General features: G+C 40.1%; 2 protein-coding genes across 2 annotated transcripts; both read right to left on the bottom strand.

Moving 5' to 3' along the window:
* Positions 1-314: 314 nt before the first annotated feature.
* On the bottom strand, positions 315-1,916 carry LOC141840040 (UPF0481 protein At3g47200-like). Its single transcript, XM_074727922.1, has one exon. The coding sequence runs from the start codon at positions 1,830-1,832 to the stop codon at positions 411-413; it is 1,422 nt and encodes a 473-aa protein (XP_074584023.1). The 5' UTR covers positions 1,833-1,916; the 3' UTR covers positions 315-410.
* A 2,971-nt stretch (positions 1,917-4,887) lies between these two features.
* Positions 4,888-6,504, bottom strand: LOC141840494 (UPF0481 protein At3g47200-like). Its single transcript, XM_074728495.1, has one exon. It carries the CDS (start codon positions 6,466-6,468, stop codon positions 5,053-5,055), a length of 1,416 nt encoding a protein of 471 aa, XP_074584596.1. The 5' UTR covers positions 6,469-6,504; the 3' UTR covers positions 4,888-5,052.
* Between the last annotated feature and the right edge of the window lie 5,496 nt (positions 6,505-12,000).

Raw genomic sequence — 12,000 nt, 5'->3', positions numbered from 1 at the left:
GGTGAACGCAGCGGTAATGGCGCAGCGCGGATTGGGGATTTGGGTGGAAGGGTGGAGCTGGCAACCAGCAGAGGAGCCAGTAAAGGGGGAGTAGATAAGCGAGCGGTTGAGGGACCTGATGGCGGCGGAGGGGCTGACGGCGTCGGCTGCGACGATGGGAGCCGCGGCGGCAGATGTCGGAGGAACCTCCTACCAAGTGCTAACGGACTTCATCGAGAAGTTATCACTTTAATTGTGTGATGCGAAGAGACGAGACGAAAGAAGACGATCGTAATGATCATTCTCTCAAAATTTACAACTCGATCGAAATCTGGTACGATAATTCCTTCATTAATCGAACGTAAACATCCGTTAAATTTACCAAATCTCTGAAAAGCAATCTCACGTCCTCAACTCGTTGAAGAATCTTGTCAATTTGGTTGATTTCCTGGCGGCCGGACGTAGGCCAGCACAGAGAACACCGTCTGCGTCGACGTGAGAACGAAGAGCAAAATCGCCGCCATCAACGCGATCGCCGCCCAAGGATTCCCGAAGTAGTCGCGCCTCAAGATCGCCAGGAACTGATTCCACTTCCTGTTGTAGTGCCTGTTCGCCTCCTCGAAGACGGAGGCCAGATCCCCATCGCCGTCGTCAATCGACACCCCGGAGCAGAGCTTGTTGAACAGCAACGCCACGTTCTGGTTGTCCCCTAGCCCGCTGACGATGATATCGCCCTTCTGCAGCAGCGTCACGTCCTCCGGCGTGTCGATGATGCAGTCCATCAGTGAGGCGTAGCTCGTGATCACGTGCAGGCTCGCGCATTTGTACCCCTGCTCGAACGCGATCAGGTTCCGGAACAGCGTGTTGAAGTGGCCGTTGACGGCCAGCTGCGGGATCTCCATCTTGCCGTTGTGGAACGTGATGTCGAGCACGTTCCTGGTCCGCTTCCTCTGGAACTTGACGCCGGCCTCGCTCAGACGCGTCGCGTTGGGGATAGACTTCACCCGGGTCGTCTGCGACTTGTTAGCTCGTGAGAAACACTTCGTCCTCGATTTTGCTTCGGCGGCGTCCTTCCTCGGGGTGATGCAGGAGTGGAAGAGGTGGAGGAGATGGCAAAAGCCGCCTTTTACGGCGCCGTCTGATGGCAACTCCAGATCCATTTCGGTGCACGCGGCGAAGAACTCTACGGCGCACTTGGCGTAATCGAGCTGATGGCGAGGGAAGGTGAGTTCGAAGAGGTGCTGGAGGAGGAAGAAGGGCAGCTGGTTCTCCAGCATCAGCATGTCGCGCGCCACCATGGGGAGAATCCACGACGAGCTCGCGATGGGGTTCTGCACGGCCTCAAGGCCGCTTGCGCCGATCTTCCAGAGGAGGATGGTCTCGACGACGAAGCAACCGTCGAGGAGCATCATCTGGACGAAGTCGTTGCTGTCGATGGAGGCGAGGTCATCGGCGTAGGCAGAGCGGGCGCGGCGCTCGGAGACCTTGATGAGGCGAAGGTAGTCGACGAGCGCGTAGCCGGTGCTGCGGCTGAGAAACTTCTTAAGGCTGTGCCACTTGAGACGGTTCATGGGGAGGAGGCGGTCGACGTCGCGGTGGTAGGGGCCGAGGGAGACGACCTTGGGGTCGTAGAGCTTGGCGTCATCGTCGCGGATGTGATGGGGGACCCGGAAGATGGAAGCGTGGTCCGTCCGCCATGGCTCCCAGTTGGTCTCCTCGAGCTTCTGCTCGAGGGAGACGAGCCATGCTTCGTCCAAATTGAGGCCGACGCTCTCCAACATAGTGATCATTGCAGAGCTCATTCCGACCTCGATCTGCAGAGCTTCTTCAGGATTAATCTCAACAGAGCCCATTACGACCTCGATCTGCAAAGCTTCTCCGAGATTAATTTCAACTAGATCTAGAGGATGATTTGTGAGTCATGGGTTCCCATACTCTGCTTTAAATAAACCATGAGGTCGTTGGGAAGAAGATTCAAGGAAAATGAAAATTGAGATGAAGAACATGCGGGGAAAGACTTGGGTTGACTCGGGTAATATAAAATCCGAATAGAATATTTCTATTCAGTCTTTGTTTAGAAAAATTAAGTTAACTAAAAAATTAATTATTAATTATTAATTATGTTTCAATGCTTGATGATCTTAAACTTCAACGAGAGCAACCTATTAATTTTTAATAGACTAAATAATAGATATTTTATTACATGATTGATGATCCAAAAGTTTCAATAAGTCTATTAGAATTGGTAAAAATTGATATGAATGGGACATCAATCCACTATATTTGAACTAGAAAAATAAAATCCTTAAATAGCTATTGCAGAAGAACTTTTCGATCCACTTGAAAAGGAGATCGAGACATATAATAATTTTCAAGAAATGATTCCTTAAATAGTCAAAGGCAAAGCAGTTCGTGAGTGTTAATACTCCGTAGTAATCTACGATTAATATGGGCCGGTTGGGTCAGGATCCAGAAGGAAGAGATTGATGAAGAAGTTAAGCCCAGGAAACATAACATATTTAGTAAATGAGTATGGAGCCTTATAATTTAGTATTCGAAAATCGAGTTCGGAATCATATAGTGCTCGGCCTTAGAATCTGGTACTTGAGAATTGAGTTTGGAGTTGTATAGTGATCGGCCTTAAAATCTAGTACTCAACAATCGGGTTTGGAGCTGTAGAATGCTCGACTTTAGAATCTCTAGTGTTCCGGAAGCCAATCCGGAGTCAAATAATACTAGGCTTCGAAGTCAAATGCTCGGGAATTTGGCTCGGAGCTAAATGAGGTACAATATCAAAAATGGGGCTCAAGAAAAAAAGAACGAAGTTTCAAAAGGAGATCAGGTGCAGTAAAAGCAGTCAATAATGACGAGCGTTAATACTCATTAATAACGAAGTATTACTGAGAGAGGAGATCATGAAGCCAATATTAAATGGACAAGTAATAATGATGATCGGTGGTCATTGCAAAATGAGAATATTAATGTCATAATAGACGACATTACGTGGTAAGCGCTATAAAAGAAGGGTGACGATTAAAAGACAAGGTATGCTAATTCCACAAGATCATCTTCTCTATTTTGTTATTTTCTCTCTTAAAAATTTCATTTAAGCATTGGAGGGTCATGCCAAGATATAACCAGTGCCCATTTAACTGTGTGTTAACTTTGAGTAGGACAATTCTCTTATTATGACACAGAGCCTACAAGGAGTGATGGGCTACATGCATCCAAACAGTACTTGAGCACATGCATCTAAATTCCACCATATCATAATTAACATCATATGTGAGATTTACTTCAAAAAGAAATCATTGATAGTAACTGGATTATTTTTCAAAATATGTTGAACCAGAGCCATTGACAAAAATCACCGAATGATCTATTATCAAATTCTCATGGAAAATATTTTATGTCGATTTGAGATACCTCGACTCTTCATCAGTCATAATGGTTGCCAGTTCCAAGGAAATAAAATTTGAGATTGGTGTCAGAAGCTAAAAATTGAGCAAGTATTTACCTCAATGGTCTATCCTCAAGCTAATTGACAGGTTGAAAACGTTAGGATACAATTAAAGTTTCACATTGAAAATACATAGAAAAGATCATGGGTTATAAGATGGAAATATCTATATTGGTATGAGGTCTTTTAAGTAAAGCTCAAAAATAAAATCATAAGAGTGTGAGCCCAAAGTTGATAATATCATACCGTTTTAGAAATATATATGGATTCCCTCAGATCTAACAGTGGTATCAGAGTAGGTCTATATCCGTTGGGATACAATCAAAATCTCACATTAAAATATATAGAAAAGATTCTGGGGTTATAAGATGGAAATATTTATATTTGTATGAGGCATTTTGAGTAAAGTCCAAAAATAAAATCATGAGGGCGTGGGCCCGAAGTGGACAATATCATACTGTTTTAGAGATATGATACGATCTCACACTTAGTAAGGTAATTTGTAAAAGGTCCAAGATATTATTCACCTGAAGCTAAATAAGGATCATGAAGGGAAGAAGGTGGACAGTACAATTTATAAGTAAATTGTTGGCAGTTTAATGTATTTAACTGCGACAAGGTCAGACATAATGTATCCTGTGAGTTTAATAAGTAGATACGTGGACAATCCAACAGAAATACATTTGTTAGCTACCAAGAGAATCCTTCATTACTTATAAGGAACCCAAAGATTTTGGACTATTCTACAAAATGGTGAAAAGTTAGAGTTGTTCGGGTTTACTGACAGTGATTATGCAGGAGATCAAGATGATAAAAAAAATATTTCAAGCTATGTATTTATGTTGGGCACAGGAATCATATCATGGTCTTTTAAGAAGCAACCAATTGTCTCCTTATCAACTACAGAAGTTGAATTTATTGCTACAACTACTTGTGTTTGTCAAGCTATCTGGTTGAGAAGAATTCTTGAAGAGTTTCAATTCAAACAAGTTGAAACTACTAAAATTTTTTGTGATAATAATTCAGCAATCAAACTCTCTAAGAATCCTGTGCTACACGGCAGAAGCAAACATATCGATGTGAAGTATTATTTTTTAAGAGATCTCAGCAATGATGAAATAATCAAACTGGTTTATTGTCGAAGTGAAGATCAAGTTCTAGACATACAAGCTCTACTTGGAGTTTGTTCACGTGCTGTTGTTGTTTTCTTTTAAACTGATCTACTTCAATTTAAGGGAGGGTGTTAAGATTTAAATGTGATAAGTATTTGTCCGAGTCATTAGTTTTGTCCGAGTTGTTCGTTTGTCCTAATCTTTAGGTAAGTGCTTTGGGTGATCGAGTTGTGTATTAGTGAAGTTGAAATGGTATGATGTAAAACCTAGTTATAAACTCGTTTTTGTTATCAATCGTAAGGTAGTTTTTCATTCCAATATGTCGTTGTTTTCGCATCAGAAGAGACGAAAGAAGACGATCGTAATGATCATTCTCTCAAAATTTACAACTCTGATCGAAATCTGCACGATAATTCCTTCTTTAAGCGAACCTGAACATCCGTTAAATTTACCAAATCTCTGAAAAACAATCTCACGTCCTCAACTCGTTGAAGAATCTTGTCAATTTGGTTGATTTCCTGGCGGACGGACGTAGGCCAGCACAGAGAACACCGTCTGCGTCGACGTGAGAACGAAGAGCAAAATCGCCGCCATCAACGCGATCGCCGCCCAAGGATTCCCGAAGTAGTCGCGCCTCAAGATCGCCAGGAACTGATTCAACTTCCTGTTGTAGTGCCTGTTCGCCTCCTCGAAGATGGAGGCCAGATCCCCATCGCCGTCATCGATCGTCGCCCCGGAGCAGAGCTTGTTGAACAGCGCCGCCACGTCCTGGTTGTCCCCTAGCCCGCTGACGATGATATCGCCCTTCTGGAGCAGCGTCACGTCCGCCGGCGTGTCGATGATGCAGTCCATCAGCGAGGCGTAGCTCGTCACGTGCCGGCTCACGCACTTGTACCCCTGCTCGAACGCGATCAGGTTCCGGAACAGCGTGTTGAAGTGGCCGTTGACGGCCAGCTGCGGGATCTCCATCTTGCCGTTGTGGAACGTGATGTCGAGCACGTTCCTGGTCCGCTTCCTCTGGAACTTGACGCCGGCCTCGCTCAGACGCGTCGCGCTGGGGATAGACTTCACCCGGGTCGTCTGCGACTTTTTAGCTCGTGAGAAACACTTCGTCCTCGATTTTGCTTCGGCGGCGTCCTTCCTCGGGGTGATGCAGGAGTGGAAGAGGTGGAGGAGATGGCAAAAGCCGCCTTTTCCGGCGCCGTCGGGTGGCAACTCCAGCTCCGTGTCTGCGAACGCGGCGAAGAACTCTACGGCGCACTTGGCGTAATCGAGCTGGCGAGGGAAGGCGAGTTCGAAGAGGTGCTGGAGGAGGAAGAAGGGCAGCTGGTTCTCCAGCATCAGCATGTCGCGCGCCACCATGGGGAGAATCCACGACGAGCTCCAGATGGGGTTCTGCACGGCCTCAAGGCCGCTTGCGCCGATCTTCCAGAGGAGGATGGTCTCGACGACGAAGCAACCGTCGAGGAGCATCATCTGGACGAAGTCGTTGCTGTCGATAAAGGCGAGGTCATCGGCGTAGGCAGAGCGGGCGCGGCGCTCGGAGACCTTGATGAGGCGAAGGTAGTCGACGAGCGTGTAGCCGGTGCTGCGTCTGAGGAACTTCTTAAGGCTGTGCCACTTGAGACGGTTCATGGGGAGGAGGCGGTCGACGTCGCGGTGGTAGGGGCCGAGGGAGACGACCTTGGGGTCGTAGAGCTTGGCGTCATCGTCGCGGATGTGATGGGGCACCCGGAAGATGGAAGCGTGGTCCGTCCGCCATGGCTCCCAGTTGGTCTCCTCGAGCTTCTGCTCGAGGGAGACGAGCCATGCTTCGTCCAAATTGAGGCCGACGCTCTCCAACATAGTGATCATTGCAGAGCTCATTCCGACCTCGATCTGCAGAGCTTCTTCAGGATTAATCTCAACAGAGCCCATTCCGACCTCGATCTGCAAAGCTTCTCCGAGATTAATTTCAACTAGATCTAGAGGATGATTTATGAGTCATGGGTTCCCATACTCTGCTTTAAATAAACCATGAGGTCGTTGGGAAGAAGATCCAAGGAAAATGATAATTGAGATGAAGAACATGCGGGGAAAGACTTGGGTTGACTCGGGTAATATAAAAACCGAATAGAATATTTCTATTCAGTCTTTGTTTAGAAAAATTGAGATGAAAAATTAACTTAACAAAAAAATAATTATTAATTATGTTTCAATGCTTGGAGATCTTAAACTTCAACGAGAGCAACCTATTAATTTTTAATAGACTAAATAATAGATATTTTATTACATGATTGATGATCCAAAAGTTTCAATAAGTCAATTTGAATTGGTTAAAATTGATATGAATGGGACATCAATCCGGCCACTATATTTTGAACTAGAAAAATAAAATGAAGCCTCCGGGGCATAGGTGAGTTGGTTATGGCGCAGCAGACTTGCAGAAGAAGGCAAGGGTTCGAATCCAGGCAATATCCTCCTGCTTCGTAACCAACTGCATTTTCTCGATTTACCTCCTCACAGATGGTCGTGGGGCCGACCGTGTGGGGCCGCTAAGGTGGCGGATCCACCTTTTGCAGAAGAAAAATAAAATGAAAATATTTTGATGAGCTATAAATAGCTATCAAGGAGTGATGAAAAGACGATAAACAAATGCTCATAGTCTGTCGTTTGTCTTAGCTAATTTTCGATCCACTTGTTTTATTTATAATTTTAATTTTAATTGTGTGTGTGTCAACGGTTCATTGTAAGGAGGGATTATAAAAAGTTCCTTCACGTTCTATAGGTGTTGGAGATATAATAAATTTTCAAGAAATGACATATAATAATTTTCAAGAAATGATTCCTTAAATAGTCAAAGGCAAAGCTGTTCGTGAGTGTTAATACTCCGTAATAATCTACGATTAATATGGGCCGGTTGGGTTAGGAACCAGAAGGAAGAGATTGATGAAGAAGTTAAGCCCAAGAAACATAACATATTTAGTAAATGAGTACGGAAATAAGAGATACTCGAGAATCAGATTCGGAGCCCTATAGTATGTAGCCTTATGATTTAGTATTCAAAAATCGAGTTCGCAATCATATAGTGCTCGGCCTTAGGATCTAGTACTTGAGAATTGAGTTTGAAGTGGTATAGTGCTCAGTCTTAAAATCTAGTACTCAAGAATTGGATTTGGAGCTATATAATGCTCGACTTTAGAATCTAGCGTTCCAGAAGCCAATCCGGAGTCAAATAATACTAGGCTTCGAAGTCGGTGCTTGGGAATTCGGCTCGGAGCTAAATGACGTACAACATCAGAAATGGGGCTCAAGAAAAAAAGAGCGAAGTTTCAAAAGGAGCTCAGGTGCAATAAGAGCAGTCAATAATGACAAGCGTTAATACTTATTAATAATGAAGTATCACCGAGAGAGGAGATCATGAAGCCAATATTAAATGGACAAGTAATAATCATGATCGGTGGTCATTGCAAAACGAGAATATTAATGTCATAATAGACGACATTACGTGGTAAGCGCTATAAAAGAAGGGTGATAATTAAAAGACAAGATATGCTAATTCCACAAGATCATCTTCTCTATTGTGTTATTTTCTCTCTTAAGAATTTCATTTAAGCATTGGAGGGGTCATGCCAAGATAAAACCAGTGCCCTTTAACTGTGTGTTAACTTTGAGTAAGACAATTCTCTTATTAAGACACAGAGCCTACGAGGAGTGTTGGGCTACACGCATCCAAAGAGTACTCGACCACATGCATCTAAATTCCACCATATCATAATTGACGTCATATGTGATATTTACTTCAAAAAGAAATTCTTGATAGTAGCTCTGGATTATTTTTCAAAATATGTTGAACCAGAGCCCATTGACAAAAATCACCGAATGATCTATTATCAAATTCTCATGGAAAATATTTTATGTCAATTTGAGATACCTCGAGTACTCATCATCATGCCCCCGGGGCATAGCTAAGTTGGTTACGACGCAGCAGAGTTGCAGAAAAGGGCAAGGGTTTGAATCCTGACGAAGCTAGACAATACCCTCCTGCGTCGTGACCAACTGTAGTTTCCCGATTTACTTCCTCACAAATGATCGTGGAGCCGATCGTGTGGGGCCGCTAAGGTGGCGGATTCCACCTTTTGCAAAAGAGTACTCTTCATTAGTCATAATGGTTGCCAGTTCCAAGGAAATAAAATTTGAGATTGGTGTCAGAAGCTAAAAATTAAGCAAGTATTTACCTCAATGGTCTATCCTCAAGCTAATGGACAGACTAAAGATGCTAACAACGATATTATGCGAGGGACTAAATTGCATGCGACTAAATTAGATTCCATATCCCAAAAAGACTCTGGTAAAGAAGAAAAGATCATAATATTTCTTACCAGATCTTTTAAGGTTCAATTTCGCCACTCAACTATATCATTCTGAGTAGGATTGTCGGACATAGTTTTTTGAGGTACGATCCTACACTCAGTAAGGTAATTCGCAAAAGGTCCAGGACATTATTCACCTGATCTATCATATCAACTATAGTATTTACCATCATGATCAAATCTAACAACCTTAATTTTTTTATCTAGTTGATTTTTAATTTCGGTTTTGAAAATTTGAGCATGTCTAGATACTACTATTTCTCATGAATAAAGTATAAATTATCGTATCATGAATGGTCATCTATAAAATTAATATAATATGTGTCTTCATTCTAAGATGTCTTAAAAACCATGCATATATGTCCAAATGTATTAATTCTAAGATTTCACTACACTTGTACCTTTATTTTTTTGTTAGTCGTTTTTCCCTTAACACATTTTATATAGATATTAAAGTATGACATATCAACGAAATTAAGAATTTCGTGTGACATCAACCTTTCCAGCGGTTTTTTGGATATATATCCTAAATATTTATGTCACAACATGATAGAATTTTCGTTAGTCAAATTACATTTCGTACCTATGCTATGGATTATTTCGTTGTCAGTAGGAGTTAAATACTGGAGTTAAAGTATTTAATCTGTATAGCTTATCAATTAAGGAATCACTATCAATCAACATTGAATTTACGAAAATACTAAAAAATTTATTTTCAAATGAACAAAAATAACCTGATTTACCCAAATAAGAAATAAAAATTAACTTCTGTGTAAACATGGTATAATAAATATATTATTTAAATCCATATAGATTCGATTCCTAAATAATGTCTAAAAACACCTAGTGACTCTACTTTAGCTTTCTTGTCATTCTCATAAATATATCTTTTTACTATCAAGCGGCAATAGACTCTTGAGACACTCATGCATAGTGATTCTTATATGAGTGGTAATATCGATATTTATTCACAAAGTGTTAGTAGGCACAATAGCCAAGTTGACTTCCGAATTAACAAAGTCTCAATCTTTCCTCCTCTTACACACTGAGTTGTATGCTTATTTAATATCCATTATATTTTTTAAGTATTATAAGATATTTTAAAAAGAGTAAACTATGTAGGAGAGAGATATCAAAATAAAATGCACTAATATACTCTCAGATATCTTGAGTTTTAGTGCCTTTAGTTTTAGCGAGATTAGACATCTCCATTATATACTCTCTTATACTTCCTTTTCCATTATACTGCATTAAGCAAGTTTTGATAATACTGTAGTTATCTTGACCTTCTCATTTGAAGTAAAACGGGTTGTCAGTTGTTTTAGGAAAATCCTAGCATCCTTCTCATCCGTTATTAAGCCTCTAATTGGTTTCAAAATTGAAAGTTACGTGATGTTTAGGCTCATGCGGTTAGATCACTCCCACTTTTCAAAGTCAACCCTCTGTTCTACAATGCTAACACTAGTCAGGGGTGAGGGAAGATCTTGTCTCAATGGTCTAACTCCATGCAATCCAAAACTACGATAATGTATTCCTCCATTAGGCAAAATTAGATCCGATGAGTTTAAGGATATATGTTGTTTATGTTAGTAGTTACTAATTGCACTGGTATTAGAAAAGAGAATTCATAAGCTAATGTCAAAGTCAAGAACATAGATAGATATATATAGTGAATCATGCAATAAAATATATGCATATGAATGAACTCTTAATGAGATATCAAATACAACATTACATCTTATTTTGGACTAGAATGTAATTTATTAATGGTACTCTAGTTATAACTCAAACTTTAATTGACCACATAATATGTCTTCCTTTGAGTTAACATATTATACACATAATTCAACACTTTATATGAGTTATATGTGTATGTTTAGCTAAGTCCGTAGCTTATAATAATCTTAATTAGTCATGTAATATGTTTTCCTTTAGCTCAATATATTATACGCATAATTAGAACAAAACTTGTTCATTAGATGTGAGTTATCCTTAAATATATATTTAGCTTAAAAATAATTTTTCTTTTGGTCAATTATTTTTAACATAGATATCAACATGAAAAGTACTAATTTGCCTACTAGTTTTCACTTTAGTGATAGTATTAGATTAATTTAGTAACATATATATATAAATAAACTATAGAAATCCCTAAGAAACCTAACCGAATATAAATATTCGACTGAAAACCTTCTGTGCTCATGTCTAGCCATAGCAATCAATTGCTACTTAATGGTTGCAGTCGAACCCACCAATCGATTAAAAATTATTTTGTTCATAACTTTATGGTTGTTGGTCGACTGATAAAAACAATAATCAATTAATGTTTGCAGTCGAACTAACCAATCGATTAATGTGTACACCCATGACCAGCAATTCATTAATGTTAGAGATCAGTCGATTACTAAAAGAAGTCGATCACTTGTAGATTCACAAACCTTTTTACACAAATTCAATTATAGCAATCGATTGGCACTATATGGCAGTCAATTGATGCAATCAGTCGAGTGCCTCAATCAATTATGAAACCTTTTGTACCCGAGTTTACACCAAAAGTAGATTGTTACTTAATGACAATTGGTTGTTAACATTTTGTTCGTAATTTTTAAGTGTATTGGTCGATTACTAAATCACAGCAATCAACTATGTCGATGCAAATCCAATTTTTCAAATCAAACGCAATGATTATCCCTAAAAATAACAATGATTACCGTTGTTCTTCGTGTAAAAATATAAAAAACTTGATATCAACGTCTAATAATCATGGGTTTTATTGTTTATTTTTTGACAATTAAATATCATTTTACTCCAATAGATCAAAATCTAATATAAAACCTTGAAAATCGATGAAAATCCTAACTTTATCACTATAAGATCAATGAAACGACCGGTTACTCTGATACTCATTGATGAATTATTTTCTATAATGAATTCTAAAGTCGTATAAAATCAAATAAAAGAAAATATGCTCAAGATCTAGTATCATCTAAAATTACAATGTAACAAAATTGAATTATAGAAAAATAGCCAATGAATTTGAATTCAACGGAATTGTCATCGTATTTAATTTGTATTATCCACTTAATCCGGTGATCTT

Source organism: Curcuma longa, chromosome 11 (assembly GCF_044706935.1).
Source record: "Curcuma longa cultivar G26 ecotype Majalengka, Jawa Barat chromosome 11, ITB_CL_G26_1.1, whole genome shotgun sequence".
Taxonomy (NCBI): domain Eukaryota; kingdom Viridiplantae; phylum Streptophyta; class Magnoliopsida; order Zingiberales; family Zingiberaceae; genus Curcuma; species Curcuma longa.
This window is presented reverse-complemented; position numbering and strand designations above follow the sequence as displayed.